This window comes from Gymnodraco acuticeps, unplaced genomic scaffold (assembly GCF_902827175.1).
Source record: "Gymnodraco acuticeps unplaced genomic scaffold, fGymAcu1.1, whole genome shotgun sequence".
NCBI classification, from domain to species: domain Eukaryota; kingdom Metazoa; phylum Chordata; class Actinopteri; order Perciformes; family Bathydraconidae; genus Gymnodraco; species Gymnodraco acuticeps.
Window position 1 is genome coordinate 208664 of NW_022991258.1, and position 21410 is coordinate 230073.

Sequence of the window (21410 nt, forward strand, 5' to 3'; positions counted from 1 at the left end):
ATACAGGAATTATGAAGGGGTTTGCCATACTTTGAAGCTGCATCTGTTGTTGCCTTCAGGACTAAAGGCTTGGACCTCAGCCCTTGCAGAAAGAAAGAAAGACAAGAGCGTGTTTCCTCTGCAGTGTAGAGCCACTTAATGTTCCTGTGTGGATAGACACTGGATTTAACACACGTTAGTGTCAGCAGCTGCGCTCCTTTTTGTCTCGACCTGGCCCTAATGTCATGACTAATGAAGGGAAGTTTAATGACAGTTGTTCAAGGGAGATCACATTAATGACAGAACCACATTTAACTAAATGTATGAAATAGTGTGCAGTGTTTGCACGTAGCTGTATGAATGTGTTGTCGTTTAAAAGGAACCAAAAAAAGAAAATGTGCAAGACAGTGACGGAGTGAGAAGAAATGTGATGCTGATCCTAGACCAGCCAGGTGCATCATGTCGGACAAATGTAGTCTCTGTACAGCCGAAACAACACACTTGGCATCAACAATCTCACCCCATTGTTTGGTACATGAAAGCAAAGAAGAAACATTTCAGAAAAAAAGTTTCCAAAGCTAATTAAGATTTATTTTTGGTTACAAAGAAATAGCCCATAAGAAACACACAGAATATGCTGCATTCAAAAACATTCAATATTCAGAAAAAACATAGAAATGAAATTCAACAATTACCATTACAATAGGTATTCTATTTTTTTGTTATTTATTTCACTTTTCCATTCTGTGAAATGAATCTTACAACTCAGTCAAAAATAAATACAACTAATTAAATAGACTTGCACTAAACAAACCTATGATGGCATTGACGGTTGCTCTTACCAATAGCTGCAGGCTTTTCACATAAATAAACGATGTTGTACAGTAGGTAATGTCGATGAAAACAAATGTTTGCTTGCTTTGTAAAAACGTATGTACATTTGTGTTTTGAATTGACTGGCTAGTGAAAATCCATTCTGAAACAAAACTGACACACAAATACAGAGCATGAGCCTGTGTCAGATGTTCTGATCTCCATACACTTCTTTCACACGGAGAAAATGTAGTTGAACCGATGCAAATACCAATGTGTTTCAATTGGGTCATGATGACGCATGTACAGAACAGAGCATTTTTTGTATCGGTTTGGTTTGTAAGCTGTCAACAAAAAAGTAAAAGGCATTGTATGTGCACCTGCTAGAGCTGAAGCTTGTCCAACACGGAGTGTGTGGGTGTTTAGCATTCAGCCTACCACACACACACAAACCTGCTCTGTGCATCTGCCTCGCCTGAAATCAGTCGTTTATTCACAAAGTTCTTATTTTAATGGGACTTTCTTTAATTTTCAAATCTTAGAAATTAGAAACACATTTTGTTGATACTTCTAGTAAGTAATTGATTCCTTGAGCGATCCCATTGAAAAATCAACAGATGAACATTAGACATCTACAAAATATCATACAAAGTGCACTATCACACACATCATATCACACATGTAGATGTCTGGTCTTAACTGTATGAACTATATTCTTAAAATGTCAAAGAATCTAATTATATTTACGACTTTTTAACTAAGTCAGGGCATAATGATGTTAAAACCATCTTCCAAAACTGACTTGATAAATAATTGTTTGCCTTTTCAAGATATTGTTTAAATATACAAGCAGTAAAAGGCAAAAGTGCTGTTTAGACCAGGTTGGCTCTTTTTGAGAAGTATGGTGGTTATGAGGCTTCATGTCAGATTTAAGTTGTGATCACCAACATGAACCCCACCAAAGTGGATTGCTATATTTTACGCTCTAGTTGGACATGCATGACAAGGCGGACATTCATAACTCCGAAAACGCCCCATATTCAAGTTGCTTTATAATTGTAGTGAGGTAAATGTCCCTTCATTGCTATGGTCCATCCACTCCCCAAACCAGTTTCTGTCATCATGACGTTACCATTTTATGGCCTGTTCTTGAATTGAACCTATCCTTGAATATGTATTCAAAACAATAGACACAGTCACTCTCCTCAAATCCTGTAATCATCTGTCCGTCATCACTCCACTTGGTCCTGCTCGGCGTCCATGCAAGTCTCCCATGGATTCCTAGGCATCTGCGGCATGGAGAGAAGCAGCAGGGCAAAGCCAGTGAGAAAGAGGAGGACAAATCCAGTACAGGCACACGCGAATGACCAGGAGTAGTAGTATTCAATCCAGATTGTTTCCTCGCTCTCAATCATGCGTTTAACTGATTGACGCATCACCTCCAGTGAGATGAAGCAACAGAGACCTGGTAATGAAGGAAATGTGTACAATTAGTTAGTAGCTCTCAAAAATGCTGCAAGATAAATTGAAGTGATGTTGTTTTACTGAGCCCACCTGCAAATGCATAAAACATGCCAGCAGGTTTAAGGAGGTAGTCTCTTCCTTTGCCTTTGCCTTTGCCGGTACATGATCCCATCAGACACAGAGAGCCAAAGATCATGAAGGCTAGACTGAAGATGGAGATGGCTGCAGCCGAGATGTTGTATTCTGGAAAGAAATAAAGAATGTAAACGTGGTGTTTTTAAGACATTTCTTTTTTCAATCAAAAGACCCCAATAATTATGTTATTTCAAATGGCCACATTAGAAATGTATTGTTTTTTTTTTTAATTGTATGAAACCAAAAACACCACATGTACTTTTCAAAGCGGTGTTTTGTGGAACAATTTTCCATTTGTGTGTTTTTTGATGTTCTTATTCTTCATTAGTATCAGGTTAGGATTACAGAATAAGGCTATACTATATGTGTCTGATCATCAACAAATGCATGGTTCATCCCTCATTCTCCACAAGTGTTTACTTTTTACATATGCATTTATTCATTACTATTTCCCGTGGGATATTGCCAATTGCTGCTTTAGAGAGCTTTTCTACATTCTAATTACATTTCTGTTCCCACATTCATGGTTATGAAGGGAAAGGCACCCAGTTCAACAGTATAACTGAAAAGACACATAAGATTTTGGCTTCATTACTTGTAAGTAGAATGCAATGTTATTTTTTGGCTTTTGAACAGATATTTTGACTGCAACAAACATATCGTATTCCACCAAACTTGCTTTAAAGGCATTCATCTTTACAAGCAACATTCAAATATACTTTATGAATGTAATTTGTTTACAGATATCAGGCGTTTGTGTAATAAGAACTGCATCTGGCTTGTTTTCCCAATCAGATGTGAGGTCTTTGATCTGCCGCCTGTGAACCAGGCCCAGGGGACAGGCGCTCCTTTGGGTGCGAGAGCCTTCATCTTCTACTGGCAGGGGAGCATGGGCCGCACCTTACACGCTACGTTATCTGAGATACTGCTTGTCTGTCGAGCTTGTCAGCCAGTCGGAAATCCCAAAGTTTCTCTACACCAAGAGCAATGTAAAAATCAAAAAATACCAGTGGTTGTATTAACTCATGTAGCCTATTCTACTGGAAGTACTATTTTGCAGTACAGCATTAGCATCTACAATATGCTCCCATTTCAATGCAAGTTGACATGAGAGTTATACAATTTTGTACTTTAACCTTTATTTTTTAAGTAACTTTTTGTAAACTTTGTCTTGGAGTTCGAGGAAGAGCCTGTGCAGTTCGCTGCTGCCTAGTAGGCGCCTTACTTACAAGCAGCGTAAGCTAACACTGCTTTGCTAAGTTAGCTAATGTAATGTGCTTTAAGGGCTACAGTGTCTGTGGCTGATGATTGGGCAACCTAATAACAACAAAGTGAACATCATTCAGCTGGCATCCCAAACAGAACTCATTCAATAAATGTCAGTCTTTGCTAACAGTGTTAGCTAGTGATTAAGACAAATGCGCCGTGCTGCAATTAGCAATTGCAATTAGCGCATGTTTTGTCTGCTCTCAGAGAGAAGACAGTTTTCCAACATGCGACGGAACAATACAGTTTGTTTAGACATTTTAACTTCTTAACTTAAGTTTATAAAACATTTGAAGAACCTCTTAATGCCCAGATCCATACCAACATCTCTTTTGTGTTGCACTGCATTGCATTTGATATTTCTTCATTCGAAAAATGTCTCTCACATTGAAGTTTTTGTTAGGAATAAATACAATTCCTATATTAATGCTTTTTGAAACACTCACAATGTGCCTCAGGGACATGCACTGTACAGTACATTCAACAAATCAGAGCTGTGTGTGTGTTTGTTCCATCTTCTATTCCTTCCATTTTCCATTCCTTCCGTCCTTTCTCCAGTGACCCTGTTACATCTCTGATTGTATTGAGGCCCAGCCAACGTATGTTATATGACAGCTCTCACATGTAATGTGCATTAGGGGGGCAAGAACATGTGGAGCACTGTCACACTCAATTATTTGGGTGTTAATGCAAATAGTCTTATGCATATAGTTATACGCACCTCCCTACCCTAAACTCAGAGATGCTAATGCGAGAATATATATAGCCAACCCCTTACTCGTCATCTAAAACACACACACACACACACACACACACACACACACACACACACACACACACACACACACACACACACACACACACACACACACACACACACCATGTATACATCACTTCAGGGGACATTACATGCATTTCCTAGAGACTTATCCTAACCTTAACCATAACCAACACATGCCTAACCCTTACCCTTAACCTTACCCTTACCCTAATCCTAAACCTAACCAAGTCTTCACCCTAAAATTAATGATTCCCCTCATGGGGACCTCCAATTTGCCCCCATAAGAGAGGCGAGTCCCCACACGTGACTGTGTAAACAGATTTAGGTCCCCACAAGTATAGTAATGCTAGGCACACACACACACACACACACACACACACACACACACACACACACACACATGCGCGCGCTGATGGCCTAGCCCTTGAGAGACACACCGCAAGTTTGCTGGAATGATTGCAGCACTGACCTAAGTTCCCTGTAGAGTTATTCACTCTTGACTGAGCCATTTGGCTGTACCATAATGGTGTATAAGGTTGAATGAACATAGTATATGTACATCACCACAGGCACAGCCATACAGTTAGATTGTTATCCACCACAGGGAGTTCACCAGAAGAAAAATACACGAGATGCTACACAAACAGTGGCGGTTCTACGGGATGGCACAGGGTGGCAGCTGCCACCTCAGAAAAATGCCTTGCCACCCTAAATGTAGGCAATTCATTTATAATAATATTTTTTTAAATGTTGGTGACATTTCTCCATAGTTTGTGTAAAACGTTTTACTCAACAGTTTAGAATTAACTCCCCCGCTTTGTTTTGAAAGAAAAGTTGTGGCTCATCGGACATTTATGAGAGAAAATCTCTAATGTCCGAGTGCAAGTGAATGCAGCACAAGATAGCCTTGTAACCGCTTGTAACCCCTCCCCCGGCTACGGCGCGAGCGTGGAAATATGATTGGCGGCGATTTCATTTGAACGAGAAGCATTCGGACCCAAGTAGACGGAAGGAATGAGGTATTTGCGGTCTACAATGACAGAGAAGAGACGCACTAAAGCTTTGGATCTAATCAGTTTGTGAGGCGTGTTGCTGAACAAAATGGTAATCGCCGCATTCAGCCTGTTATGGCGCATTTCCACTGCAGCGGGTAGCCCCGTTTAAGCATCCTTAACCGTCCTCAAGCGGCCAGGCCAGTTTTTGGTGGCCTTTCCATATAGCCTAGTACCGGCTAGCGGGTACTTTTTCCCTCTTTTTCCGGCCCCATAAAATCGTGGTTCTATCAGACCAGGGCCAGGGCTGAACTAGGGACGTCAACTGTCTCGACTGCTGATTGGTCAGAGAGAATCGTCACAAGATCGCGCGCGAGTTCATCCCTAGCGTCGTATATATATTTAGAAGCAAGCTTGCAGCATTTTTATAAACAGCATTTTGTAAACGGATGAGTTACAAAAATGGCTACGTCTAATAAGAAAAGCACACCGTGGTCGACCGAGGAGGTGACGACGTTCCTACATCTCATTGGGGATGATACAATCCAGCGGGAGCTCGACGGAACAACTCGAAATGTGAACAAAAACAAAGCCGATCGCCCCCGCCTACACTGCGTTGCTACCCCAGGTCCTAAACTGTAATGGAAATGCGCCACGGCCTCGGACGGCCAGCGAGGCAGCCCGAGGCCTGAGCGAGGACGCTTAGGGACGCTTAAACGGGGCTACCCCGTTGCAGTGGAAATGCGCCATTAGAGGCATGCCAACTTGATGCTCTGCTCACAGATGAGCATAACAAACTGTTAAGATGATGACCTTGTATGTGTGTATATATATATTTTTTATATACTTTGTGGGGTCAGCCTGAGAAAGTCAAATAAGACGGTGTGTAAAACTACACTGCCCAGTTAAATCAAATTAACCACTTTGATTGACTTTCCACTGGATAATAACTGCAGCGATGTATATGTTTTAGCTGAATACACGTTTTTTTGTTTACCCTAATTGATGCAGTTAGTCACTTCTTTAATGTTTGTTTTTTCTGATGTAAAGTCAAGGTTGTAACTGTTTGCAATAAAGTCGTGGGGCGCTGAACTGTTCCTTTGAATCTTTTGAATTTTGATATATGATAGTATAACTACTTCAAATTTGAAGGAGGGTGAACAAGCATCTTCCAATCCAATCCAACTTTATTTATATAGCACTTTAAAACCTCCAGACCAAAGTGCTGTACAGAGAGATACATAAAATATAAAATCACTCAGCTCAGCTCACAAAACATAAAATAAATAAATTGAGGAACATTCATCATTAACTCCTCCAAAAAATATAGTTTATTCAATAATAAATGAATATGTGAATCATAACAGTGATTGACAGCTGATGAATAATATTATTGTTAATATTATCATATTCATTCAGACAAACATCGATGAGACAGTTAATTAATGTACTTATTGCAGCAGTCTGCATAGATTTGGTACCCCTGCTGGTCTAAGAGTGAGACAAACTCATTCAGTTAAAATTCATTAAATTATGTCTGCCACCTTATATATGTATATGTAAGGCTTTACTGATGTGCCACAATAATGTCACCTAATGTTATTGAGTTAAAATATTAATATTGTGGCTTTCCAAGTTAACATTGATTGATATGACTGCGATTAAATCAGCATATACTTCTGCCAGGGGATGCCACCCCTCAACATCTCCTGCCACCCCATGAATATTTGTCTAGATCCGCCCCTGGTGCCAACACATATGGGCTCTGTTTTGCTATTTATAGCCTTGACTTTTGGCCAGTTTGATAGAGAAAAAGTATATTGCCTTTAACAAAGGACTTCTTCATGTATATGAATGCAATGCAATGTAATATATGACGTTTTGTCATTGACAGCCAGTCCAGCTGTGAAACCTATGACTGTTATGCAGTCAGAAGTGTAACATGAATGAAGATCTGAACCCACAGAAAGCAGAGCAGCAGCAGGTAAGGTCAGTAGGGAATATGTGATGCAGTCAGTTTGATGTTTAACTTCACACAGACTAGGATGTCCTAGTGTTGCAAGGAACATAGTTTCAAAAATGAATATCTCCTCTTTTCATGTGTAGACAGGATGGGTTGAAAATAGCCACAATATGGTAACCCTTAACAGGAACCTACCTTTTTGTGTTTTATAGTCAAATATCTCAGCATCCTGCCCGGGAGTGAAGTGTCTGAAGTATGTGCAGTTTTCCACTGTGAAAAGATAAAACAATTGGATTTAGTTCAAAGTTAAAATTACATTAGTTCATTTTTTTGGCCACTAGGGGACAGCACAACAAGCAGTTAACACACCATTAACATATTGTCACCATATAAAGTTGAAATTGCCATGTCTCCTTTCTTTGCTAGATAGATACAGTAAAAGCGTGTGTAAAGCGCACATATTTTCTATATATTATGTCTATTTTATTTATATGTATAGTAAGTCTTTATATTTTAAACACACACTTTATCTTTAATTTTATCAGCACCACGTTACTATTATTTATTTATATGTACAATTTTAGCAAGTTTTTATATTGTCCTGTTCCTGTAAGCCAGTACAACGAAATTTTGTTTTAATAGTACACGCTGTATCTTGTTGAAATGACAATAAAGTACGTCTAAGTCTAAGTAGATAGATAGATAGGTGGATAGATGGATAGACAGATAGATAGGTGGATAGATAGATAGATAGATAGATAGATAGATGGATAGATGGATAGATGGATAGATGGATAGATGGATAGATAGATAGATAGGTGGATAGATAGATAGATGCATAGATAGATAGATAGATAGATAGATAGATGGATCTATGGATAGATAGATAGGTGGATAGATAGATAGATAGATAGGTGGATAGATAGATAGATGCATAGATAGATAGATGGATAGATGGATAGATGGATAGATGGATAGATAGATAGATAGATAGATAGGTGGATAGATAGATAGATGCATAGATAGATAGATGGATAGATGGATAGATAGATAGATAGATAGATAGATAGGTGGATAGATAGATAGATGCATAGATAGATAGATAGATAGATAGATAGATGGATCGATGGATAGATAGATAGGTGGATAGATAGATAGATGCATAGATAGATAGATAGATAGATAGATAGATAGATGCATAGATGGATAGATAGATAGATATGTTATTTTCAAGCTTTACCCCACATACATTTTCACCATAAATATCATATCAATATGATACTTTAAACACTTCTCACTGACTCAGATCTATCTTACATTGTTTTTCTAAAAAGGGTCTCACAGGTTCACACCACCAGGATAGTATTACCACTGTAATGGTTGTGTGATGCAATGCAGACCCTGGCGTGCAATTTGTGGTTTGACTTTCAGAGTAAATATGGTTACAGCAGACATTTCAATGAATTATTTCATTGAAATTAAAAGGGATTTTCACAACTCAAGATTTTCACAACTCAAGGCAGGCCGCTTTATGTGATCCCAGGCTGGTTTAGTTGTGTCAATACTCCTCCTTTTAAATCTCATTCATAATTAATTCATATCATCTGGCATAATTCTTGATAAGGTATACACATGTATATATATATTATTACAAGTAGTTGCTCACACTTAAAATCTGAGGCCTTACTTTAAACAACATGTTTCTGAAAGCGTAATTATGTCTTGGCAATAAAACAATAACATGGGTTTGGATTATCATATGTGGAAAGAGAGTGAGAGCATACAGTGTGAATACATATATGTAATGTCAGATCGGTCATTTATTTCACACCACAAAGTGCACATCACTGATCTTGGTTTTGCTATGAAGTCTCATGCCCCCAATGCCTGGGTTTAATCCCCTTCTACATACAGCCTCACCATGGGACATGAGTGAAATGCTTTCATGTGGAAATATGTAGTTCTGTATGATATCGGATAGCGGTAAGAGCTTGATGACCCGTGCTGGTATGGTATTCCTTTTCCTCTCTAAACCATGAAAATAAGCTAAAGGGGATGTCAGGTAATAGCACAGTGTAATTGGTTTTAATAGGCACAACAAATATTTCTGAATCCTATTTTTCCAAGCCAAGTCAACAATGCAATGTTTACAAAAACCTCCTTTGAAATTACACAAATTGACGCTGTGCCAACATTATTTTTGCAAAAATATATTTGTATGAATGACTACAGGGACTGGCCATGAAACAACTGAGTGTGTTACTTAGCAACAAGCTCCAGTGTAGAAAATAGATAGAAATGGTGTGGGGAGGCTTGTCAACAAGTTGTACATCTGAGCTTTCATTCAAAAGGGAGGCTGAAAAATATCTTTGAACTTCACTCATTAACCAAAACTGTGAATATCCATGTTTTTAGGTGAATGCAAATCCAGCCCTCGTTCTTCTTTGCTATGACAACTATATCAATGGTAGGAAACATAGTCTCAGGTGTGGAGTATTATTTTTATTTTTAAGGCGCAGCAAAGTATAATACCAGCATTTATAAAGCCTTGGAGTGGTAACTTTGAGCTCATTATCTATCTAAAGCAGCTTTTTTCCCCACATGTGACTGAATGTGTGTTGCCTAATTACACCTTTTATGTACCAATCTTTACAGCGCAATGAAAAATATGTGTACAAGCTGGTGGTCATATATCAATCTGTATTCATGTAGAAGCATTGACGCTACAGGCAAATACCAAAATACACACACACACACACACACACACACACACACACACACACACACACACACACACACACACACACACACACACACACACAACTGCACCACTTGTTGCTGGTCCTTGATCTGCTATGCTCTGCTGACAAGCTCTGTCAAGCCTCTCTTGTTCCTGATGGGGATATCAGTCATCTTTCCACAGATCAGCAGAGGACATTGGATTGACAGCCCTTCTGCATCAAATCCCGCTTTTTATAGCTTTTATAGTCTAATCATTTTGTTTATGGACGAACACTGGCCCAGACCTCTGAGCTTGGCTTTTTGTTTAGCCACGCTATCCTCCTCCTACTTAGGTCTACCAGCAAAGTGGAAATACATTTTTTATTACGTTGTTGTGTCAACACAAGTATCATTCATATGCGAGCAAAATGTGTTGATTTTTCTCCCTAGCCTGAACATTTTTATTCAAAATTATTCAAACTTCAAACTTCATTGTCATATTATGATTGAAAATGATTAAGTTCAAAACTAGGGCTGTCAGTCGATTACAATATTTAATCGTGATTAATCGCATGATTGTCCATAGTTAATCGCGATTAATCGCAAATTAATCGCACATTTTTGATCTGTTCTAAATGTACCTTAGAGGAATATTTTTCAAGTTTTTAATACTCTTATCAACATATGAGTGGACAAATATGCTTTATGCAAATGTTTATTATCATTTCAACAATGACAAATATTCTCATGAATAGCCTGTTGGACTCTTTGCATTTGAGCACATTCCAACTATGTAAACTGCAGCTTTGATGCAGCTATAAACCCACAGAAGCATTTGGAAATATATCTATCTATATAAGTGTTAAAGACTTCACTGGCAATTCCCATCCCCTTATACCAGGGGTGCCCAACCAGTCGATCGCGATCGACCGGTCGATCGCGAGGAGATTCCCAGTCGATCGCGAGATGTGTCTAAAAATAGAACAACAACATTCTGTTCTCATTCATAACACTCCGTTCGATGTCTCACTATGGGATGCGCCTCATCGCGGAGCAAACAGAAGCATCAATCTCATTACGCCAATCCTGATTGGCTGGTGATCTTGACGTCAGCGTCAGGGAATTCACCCCCTATAAGTAGCTTGCGCCACGACGCATGCGTCATTCAAACACCTCTTCTCGCTTCAGAGCACATCTCTATGGTAGCCGGACAAGCTTCACGGTCCACAGACTGAACCCAAATAACCATTTCGGTCGACGGGCGCTCGCCGGCTACTCCTTCTGCTTCGCAGGAAGACGGTAATACTAACGCCAGTTAGTATTAAAATCGACCTCGCCGCTCTCTTTCCCCGGAAAGTAAGGTAGGTCTGATTTTTTCAAGCTAGCGTTAGCTCGCTCCCTCACTATCGACACCACAGTAGCGAGGAAGCTCTTTCTTTTCTCTTCCCCACGGAGGAGGAAAGGATTAAAGGAGCATACTGTCACACCAGTCAGTATTCTTCGGGAATAAAAGACCCACACCGTCCTTTTCTCCGGATTAAGGACAGGGTGGTAACACCTTTTTTTCTCCCAACCTACCTGTTGAGAGCGGGTCCTCTCCACGCCACAAGGCGAACAAGATGGACGCCTCTCTCCCTCACACCAGAGGAGTCAGGGACTCGGTGGCTCGATCTCGGGCACAGACACACACCAGGTCTGCTCGTCCTGCCTCGGGCTGGAACACGCCCGAGGCGCTATCGACAACCCCGGCTCGTGCGGACATTGTGTCCACTTCACCGTGAAGAGCCTCCGCCGACGGCTAGCACGCCAAGCTAGCCTGTCGGAGCAGGACCCCCCCATGTCCACTGACCTGCCGGCCGGCAGTCAAGACGCGGGGGCGTCCGCCGCAGAGAGTGAACCCCTCTCCGTGTCGGTCTGGGGCTCATTATCTGCGATGGCTGCAGAACCGGAATCCCGCGCCCTGGCAGGCCGGGACCCGGTGACGGCAAGACACGCGGGAACGGGACCCCACGCTTTACCGAGCTGGGGCTATCGGTTAGACCTCACCATGGTCTCACTCGCGGAGGATGTCCTCGAGCTGGACTACGATGAGGACGAAGAGGACGCCTCGGTGTGCCTCCTGTCCGAGTCGGATGAACATGAAGAGGACATCTTCATGTCATCGGCTCAGGCTGCAAAGCCTGGAGCGAGGGCTGCTCACACCAGCTTCGCCCTGTCTGAGCATGGACCTGCAGGCCGTGTGTAAACGTGCCGCGGCCAGACTCGACATCCCGTGGCCTGAAATGGCCAAGGAGACCTCCAGGTCCCGCTACGAAGGGAAACATTTTCCCCAAGCAGCACGGACAAAGAGGCAACTCCTTCCGGTCTTCCCGGAGATGTTGGATGAGGTGTCGGTCTCGTGGAGAGACCGGCCCTTCAGCAACAAGGTCCCAATCCAGGGTGCCTCCTCCCTAGACTGTGACGGAATGGAGAAGCTCGGCCTGCTCCGCATACCGCCCATGGAACCGCTGGTAGCAGCCCACCTCCTACCGAGGATGGGCCCGTCACCAAGCAGGAACCCCACGCTGCCGGCAAAGTCGGACCGATTTCAGTCGACAATGACTGAACGGTCCTACAAAGCCGCAGCGTTGTCCGCCAGGGCCCTGAATGTGTCCTCGCTGCTAACCGCTTACCAAGCGGAGCTCTGCGAGGACCTGTCGGGTAACCCGGGGGCAGCCACTCTGGACGAGATGGCAGCGGTCACGGACATTTGTCTTCGTGTCCAACGCTGCGCCGTCCAGGCCACGGGCAAGGCAATGGGGATCATGGTGGTGCAGGAAAGAGCGAGATGGCTCAACCTCACCAACCTCCCAGACCGGGAAAAGGAGGATGTGCTGGATATGCCCATCGTTCCCGAGGGAATTTTCGGCTCCGCTCTTGCTTCCATGCAAAGGAGGTGTGAGTCGAAAAAGAAGGAGGACGAGGCACTCCACCTCTGCCTCCCTCGAAGGGTCCAGCCGCTGCCTTCGCAGCAGCAGTCCTTCGCAGCAGCAGTCCTTCGCCCAAGCTGCCTCGAACCCTGCTCGGTTTAAAACACCGAAAACGCAGAGGTCGCAGCCCGCCCCGAGTCCCCAGCCCAGGCTGGAGACGAGGGCGAGCTGGCCTAGAAAATCTCCGGTTCCGGCTGCAGCCCAGGCGCAGCCAACCCAGAATTTCGGCCAGCAGTCGAGGAAGAAGAAGCGAACGGCGTGACAGCCCCTCCTTCTCCCCTCTGTGACAGAGCTGGAAGTCCACGGTTCCCCAGCTCTAAATGTGTTCCCGCCGCCTCGAGAGATGCCTCAACACCATCCTCAAGTCCGCACAAACACATGTCACACATTTGTTGATTTTTCTGTCATAAAACATTTGCCGCTGACGCATCCAGGCTTCAGGCCGAGGGCGCAGCTAAAAAAAAATGATAACTGTTCCCCTTCTGAGAGCAACTACGGTATCTCTCGAAAGGCGGATTACAGGCGGGTCTGTGAAGGCACCACCGTCACGTGCATGCGCAGTGCCGGCTGGGGCTTTAATGGCACCACCGCCACGCGCATGCGCAGTGCCGGTGGGGATTGTCGAAATGGGGCACCACTGTGTTCAGACACTAGAGGGCCCCATAACACAACAAATAGAGACTCAGAGGGGAAGAGACGTGACATCTCCACTGGCTCTAAGGAGCATGCAGTGGAAGATGCTCACATCATCTGCTTGGGTTTTCAAGACAGTAACACGAAGCTACAGACTCCAATTTGCTGTCACCCCCCCTCGCTTCTCGGGCATTCTGCATTCGCAGGCCCGAGGAGAGTCAGCCCATATTCTGGAGAGAGAGATTCTCTATCTCCTAGAAAAGAGGGCTATATCTATTGTACCCGCCGAGCAGAGTCAGGGCGGCTTCTATTCCAAGTACTTCCTCGTTCCCAAACGGGGAGGGAACGGAATTCGGCCAATACTTGATTTGAGGGCTCTGAACAAATATCTAAAAAGATATAAGTTCAGAATGCTCACTCACACATCTCTGCTGCGGCTCGTGCGACAAGACGACTGGTTTACATCAGTCGACCTGAAAGATGCGTATTTTCACATCCCAGTATATTACCCACACAGGAAATATCTGAGATTCGCATTTCAGGGGATCTGTTATGAATACAGAGTACTCCCCTTCGGTCTGTCTCTCAGTCCAAGGGTGTTTGTACGATGTACGGAAGCCGCGATAGCCCCGTTAAGACAACAGGGTATTCGCCTGGCGACCTACCTGGACGACTGGCTGCTTCTCGCACAGTCGGAGCAGGAGGCTGTTACGCAGACAAATGTCCTCGTAAAGCACCTGCTCAACCTGGGTTTCATAATAAACACAGAGAAGAGCATGTTGTGCCCCGCGCAGACTATACTCTTCCTGGGTTAACGCCTGAACTCGGTGCCCTTTTCAGCTCGCTTGTCAGCGGATAGAGTGAAAGCTTTCAGAGCTTGTCTCGCTCTTTTCCAGCTGCGCAAACATGTTTTCTTCAGATCATGCCTGCGATTGCTGGGGCTCATGGCGTCAGCCATCCTGGCCGTACGACCGGGACGCTTACACATGAGGGAGTTTCAGCGCTGGGTGCAGCCGCCCTAAAACTAAACCATGGCGCGCGGAGAGTGATGGTTACTGTGAAATGCGTAATGGCACTGCGCCACTGGCTGCACCCGACTTTTCTAGTACGAGGTGTGCCTATGGGTGCTGTCCTTTCACGGAAAGTGGTCACCACGGACGCATGTCTGACAGGTTGGGGAGGTATTTATGAAGGTCGCCCGGTGAGGGGTCTCTGGAGCAGAGACCTCCAGCGGGTGCACATAAATTACCTGGAGCTTTTAGCGGTGTTTCTCATCCTAAAACGCTTTCTGCCTTTCCTCAGGGGACATCACGTCCTTGTGAGGACAGACAATACGACCACAATATCGGTAGACGTCTCCTCTCTCTGAGAGCGACGCACGTACCGGGAGTGATGAACCTCGGGGCAGATCTACTGTCCAGAGGTATACCACTTTATGCAGACTGGACTCTACATCCAAGGATTGTGAGCCAGCTGTGGGTGCGTTACGGCAGAGCCGCGGTGGATCTGTTCGCATCGAAAGACAACGCTCAGTGTCAGCTGTTCTTTTCGATGCGCGATCTAAATGCACCGTTAGGCGTGGATGCACTCGCGCACAATTGGCCCCCGGGCCTTCTGTACGCGTTCCCACCCCTGGCTCTGATACCCCCAACTCTGGCCAGAGTGAGAGAACAACGCCACACACTTATCCCGATAGCTCCGCACTGGCCAGCTATGTACTGGCTAGCGGAGATATATCAGCTGCTGTGCGGGCAGGGCAGCTCCCACTACGCAGGGACATACTGTCCCAAGCGGGGGGGGCGATATTTCACCCACACCCAGAGCGCTTGGCTCTATGGGCCTGGCCCGTGAGTGGTACAATCTGAATACAGTGTGACATGAAGCTGACCCTGGCAGCTGCCAAGCGAGCCAGTGGCACTCATGCACTATCTGTACAGTCTTCATGCACTCAGTTCGCCCCAGGGCAAACAGAGTGTGGTTGAAGCCTGACCCTGCCTTTATCCTCCCCGCCACTGTATTCCTCCGGGGAACAGCGGCTGGATTTGCCATGTCCAGCCCGTGCTTTACGCACGTACAGGGACAGATCAAGGGTGCTTTGTCATAATGACCAATCCCTTGTGTCCTGGGCTAACCCTTATAAGGGCAAGCCTGTTACTAAGCAACGGCTCTCCCACTGGTTTGTGGAAGCAATTGCTTTGGGGCTCATACGAGTCAGAGTTCGCAGGCACCCTCGGGTCCGCGAGCTCTTTCGACTCAGGGTCTGGCTGCATCCTGGACTCTGAGGATGTCTCCCATCCAAGACATTGGTGCAGCGGCGAGATGGTCCTCGCCGCTCACTTTTGTCTGCATCCTAACAGGTTGGACGTTCTGCTCCCAGTGTGAGTCAAGCAGTGCTGGGCACCTGGTTGAGTCAGACCTCTACCTGTTAAGTTCTGGTTGGTTTGGTGATTTTCGAGATAAGCTCGTCTGACAATACGGGAGCTACAATTTCCCATAGTGAGACATCGAACGGAGTGTTATGAATGAGAACTATAGGTTACTTACGTAACCCCAGTTCTCAGAGTAACATGAAGTGAGATGTCTCACCAGACGGCCCTCCTTGCTATGGTGAAGCGAGAAGAGGTGCTTATTTTGAATGACGCATGCGTCGTGGCGCAAGCTACTTATAGGGGGTGAATTCCCTGACGCTGACGTCAAGATCACCAGCCAATCAGGATTGGCGTAATGAGATTGATGCTTCTGTTTGCTCCGCGATGAGGCGCATCCCATAGTGAGACATCTCACTTCATGTTACTCTGAGAACTGGGGTTACGTAAGTAACCTATAGTTTTATCGTTAATGTCCTGTAACATAATCTTCCTGTGCCAGAATAATGCACTTGAACGCATCAAAGCTTTGTGATTGGCCGCGTGACCCCATGTGTCGGGGCGTGGCTGGTGGGCAGTGGGTACTATTTCGCTGACGTTGTTGTCCGACCGTGTCAACAGGAGTGACAGTCCGCTCACACACAAGACCGCAATTATGGCAGAAGCAAAAAAGCCCAAAAATATATAATTGTCACTGCGAGAGGGAGGATGATTATTTTTGTATCTATTCCAATTCAAAGTCCATCTGTCTCATCTGCAATGCGAGCGTGGCTTTATCAAAGAATGGTAATTTAGGAGCGGCATTTCAAAACAGTGCACAAAAGCTACGAGATGGCATTCCCTCCTGATTCTGCCCTACGCTCCCAAAAGGGGAGGGGCCTGAAAGGACAGCTAAATAAATGCACAGCAGTCCATTTTCACCAGGCCCAACAACAAGAGCAAGGCTGCTACCAGAGCATCTTATCGTGTCAGTCACGTTCTTGCGAAACACATGAAGTCTTTCAAAGACGGCGAAGTTGTGTAAGAAGCTTTCCTGGAGGCTGCTGACGCGCTTTTGGGGGACAGTAAAAATAACAGCAGCATTTCAACAGGTTTTTGATATAATAAAAACTCAAGTTAGATACCGTTATTAATCAGCTGTAAGTTTTAGTTTGTTTGAACTTATTCATTATAATTATTGTACAAAATGGTATAAGAATGCAAACATTAAGATATGTTCTGTTTAAATTGATTATAGTCTATTATCAATTCAGGTTAAGAAACTAGTGTTGCTTGCATCCTATTTTAAAAGGCATTTCTTTTTATACTCTACTAAAATGCAACAAAAAAAGGCTTTGATTCTATTAATGTTGTCTTTTTTATTGCACTTTGGCAGCAGATTCCTGTGTAGCTTCAGATCTGAGTTGTCTTAAGCCTCATTTATACTTTTGTAGCAACACTATTTGTATACATAATGGCAAAGAAAGGGTTCAGAGTATTTTCTTTTCTTCCTGTGTCATATGTGGCAGCACTGTTCAATGATTCTTGAAAACATTACCCACTGTAGTGACGTGTGAATAAACTCCAACTCTGTATCAACAACACTGTTGTGTAACTTCAGTTAAATACTTGTATGTGTGTAGATTAGAAAGAGGTAAGATAAAGGATCTGCAGTATTTTATGAAGTATTCATCGTACAATGGTCAGTTTTATACAAGTAGAAGTGTGTATTTACCTGGCAGTAGGCTGCCAGTAATGCCTCTCTATTTGGACTGGTAGATCTCGGCAGACTGGCAACTTTAAAAGTAGCTCTCGGTTCAAAAAAGGTTGGGCACCCCTGCCTTATACGAACCATCCCTGGGTTGGTAGGTAATTTGAGTGGCTGTAAAAGCAAAAATACCAGTGGTACCACTTGCTTTTTGGACCATGCATCCCATCCCCCGACAGTGTAAAGTCATTTGAGTGACTGTGTGAGCTGAACGGAGTCATAAGGCTTCAGGAAGGTCTCTAAGGAACAGGTTGGTGTGACAGCGGGCCTCAGAGCTATGCCTGACTCTTCCATGCGGCCCCGTCACTCAGAAGACCGCTGCACTTGGCGCGAACACTTGACCCTCACATCCTCCACCCAAGACAGCTGAGTATTTACGTGGTCTATATATATCACCAAAACAACTGCTTGCTGAGCAGTTTTCACACGTTTATTTAAAAAAACACACCCTTTCTGTTCCCTGACATTTTTATTACATTAAATAATTGCTCTTCTTTGTACTGTATGCCTTGGCCAGGAGGTGCTTTGTAACATCTTTAGTGTTGCCTTTTTACAGCCAACAGCAGTTCAGAACACCAGTATTAAAAAGGATCACAATATTAAAATAAATACAACTCTGACTAGCCCTCAGGTTAATTTGGCTCACATGGGACTTTCTTTCTTTGAGCTGACGCATAATGTTAGTTATCTCACCATCTGCATTTTGTCAGCAGTAGAACTAAGCAACAACTCAGTCCATATTTTCCAGATGAGTGTCTCACAGCGAGAGGGACCTCCTCACATACTTTTCAAGTTCTGCTTTGTATCAGAAAATGACACAACCTCTGAGGACGTGATAAACAATAATGTTCCTGTCCAAATACAGCTATTGGGCCGGGAGAAACCCCAGGAGATGGATGGATTTATTTACTTTTTAAATAAAGACTAACAAGGTGGCCATTACCAATCACATGTAATGTTGAAATCCTAAAAGCCAATAGTCGTTACTCAGGAACAAGTAGTGTCTTTGCAATACATCAAATATAATATAATATAATAATTTCACCTTCCAAAAATGTATATATATAACCATTGTCGGTACATGTGTATGTGCAGATGAAAAGCTCATGAAACTTGTTATATCTTTACAGCCTGAGGAATTCCCTGCGTGCCTGTGGGCAGAGCTGATTGAGCATATTCAGCACATGCCTGCCGTGTCTGCACCAACGTACCACCCTCACATTTCAGCCGCTCCGAGAATGGCCCTGCAGTTCAGACAGTGTCTGGGATTCCCAAAGGTTTAGGAGCCGCCATGAGTTGGGAGATATTTTGGGAGATTCGTTTAGCTTTGTGTGTTGGACAAATTTGGTGGGGAAGTCCAGGCGAATTTACATAAAGCAACATGCAGGGTCAGATAACAATCAAGAGTTAGATAGTGTTTCCTCAGAAGAGTGACTAACACCATGTTATTGAGAAGGAAGTAACTGTTGGACAGCAACTGCTCAACACTGTTAACATCCTTTTTATTCAGATGCAGTCTGTATTTTATTCTAACAGCTGTAAGAACATTTGGTCTCATAGAAAGTTTCATTTGAGAGATTCATAGCAACAATGTCTTTTACTTGGATACATAACATCTGACCACATTAGGTTTGTTTACATTAATTTAGGTATCAATACCACTAAATCCATTTAATTATTGTGTTCCAAATTAGGAGAAGTTTGGTGGAGAAGATTAAGAGGAGTTAGAAATAAAGTGATATAATAAATGACCAGAAACACTGACTTAACAGCAAAGTCAATATTTATGATATGTTGGAAAAGTCATTCTTCGTATTTGTTAAACTATATGGGATTTAGCGCTACACAGAAATAAACATTTTACATATTTACTCAGCTGACCTGCTGTGTTGTGCATTCACTAAATGGGGCCTATAAAATCTTAGTTACGTCCAAGTACCCTAAATTGCATTTAAGTACATTATGTTCTTAGTTACTTTCCATTAATGACAGCGAATTCCCTGAGAAACTTCTATAGAGTGCATACAGGCACCTATATGTGTTATAGATCATCAATGGTCAATGCTTTTTTTAAACTGACGAATACCTCTTTAAACAGACAGCAGACACCAACCAGTAAACTCAGCTGTTGTGGTGTTTGGTGTTTGCTCAGTGAGAGCCTCCTGGGACTCCATGGCTCATGTTCTGTAGATGCCAAATATCTACTGTGATCTGGTTAAGTACTTACAGAGACTGATAGTGAAAGCATCCTGTTGTTTACCCTGAATGACTAGTTTGTTCAAAGGAGTGTCAGTCTGCCATCACCCAGCTGACTGAGGCCCAGTGGCAAATAGAAGACCCCTTATGATATATATTCATAACATAAATTCAGAGACTCATGCATGCATTACACTGGGGTACTTTTACACCACTGATGACTGACAACATGAATAATCTAATGAAATCCTGTCAGTATGTATGTCAAATCCTGCCAGCTGTTTAAAAAAAAAGTTGATTACATTATGGAGACTGCATGCATGTAACCCAAAATAGGACATTGTTTCTGTTTCACAAGGAACTGTATGGCATGTCATATGACATGGCGAGTGATCTTGCATCAGGCCCTCTATTCTTAGAAGCCCAAACCCCAGAGCGGTGGGCCGGATTGCACCGAAGCGCCTCACAGTCACATACAAATTATATTCCAACAGTAATTTCATTTTATATGCCAGTTACAGGAAGGTTTTGCTCAGTTGTTTTCTCTTACCTCCAGGCAGGCTGATGGGTCCACAGCCATGCCCCTGTACGAAGTTCTCTTCGCTGATATAGATGTACTTCTTGCACAGCTTCCACAGGCCAAAGTGGGCCGCCTCGCAGGTCTCATTGACTCTCTCCACCCGTGGGCTGAGCACTGCCCAGTGGTCCGTTACCACCGCAGTGAACATGCAAGCCATACCCACTATCAGCACGAAAATGGCAATCTTTATCTTTGTGCGCTTCTGCATGTTTCCAGGTGATGAGATTTCTGCTCAGTGAATATTCTTCCCCTGATAAGATACAAAAGAAATCTATAAAAATGACTGTTCTGCAATGTGAACACACTGGTCTGTGTCCCAGGGGCTTCTTTCCTCAGTGACTGCAGCAAGCTTCCCACAAAGTCTCTTCTCCTTTTTCTCTCTCCGCCTAAGACTAGTGTCTTCTCTCCCCCTGTCGCAGATCTCTGCCTCTGGTTCGAAGGGAAATGGGCCAGACTGCTCTGTCCTAGATTCAAGTCCCCTTCTCCTACTGACTATGAGTCGCAGTACAACTGTGGGGCTGCAAGTTTAGACTCACAGCTGTTAAGGTAGATCAAGAAAGTTGATGACCAAATCAACTGTCGGCCATGGGAGGCAGTGGGCTTTGGGGTGCTGCATGTGTTGGTGGGCGTTTTGATGCTATAAATGTGACCGGTGAGTCAAGTTGTCAGACTCTCTGCTTATCTGGTTACAGTGCCAGTGGGTAGAGATGTGAAATGTGTGATAATAAGTGAACCCACCTAAACAGTTTAACTTATCCAAATGAACAGGCAACTTTCAAAATGAATGTGAAAATACTTTCCCTTT

The 21410-nt window shown here is 43.6% G+C and overlaps 1 protein-coding gene across 1 annotated transcript; it reads right to left on the reverse strand.

Annotated features, from left to right (window-relative positions):
- Positions 1-548: 548 nt before the first annotated feature.
- On the reverse strand, positions 549-21170 carry LOC117561993 (voltage-dependent calcium channel gamma-1 subunit-like). The gene is made up of 4 exons (XM_034239751.1): positions 20576-21170; positions 7589-7663; positions 2347-2499; positions 549-2257 (listed from the first exon to the last, which is right to left on the reverse strand). The coding sequence occupies exons 1-4, from the start codon at positions 20811-20813 to the stop codon at positions 2025-2027; spliced, it is 699 nt and encodes a 232-aa protein (XP_034095642.1). The 5' UTR covers positions 20814-21170; the 3' UTR covers positions 549-2024.
- Positions 21171-21410: the final 240 nt, after the last annotated feature.

Coding starts and splice junctions, on each gene's coding strand:
- LOC117561993 (XM_034239751.1), bottom strand. CDS start 20,813: ATGCAGAAGCGCACAAAGATAAAGATTGCCATTTTCGTGCTGATAGTG. Junction 7,664..20,575: donor ACCCATCAGCCTGCCTGGAG/GTAAGAGAAAAC, acceptor ATCTTTTCACAG/TGGAAAACTGCACATACTTC. Junction 2,258..2,346: donor CATGTTTTATGCATTTGCAG/GTGGGCTCAGTA, acceptor CTTCATTACCAG/GTCTCTGTTGCTTCATCTCA.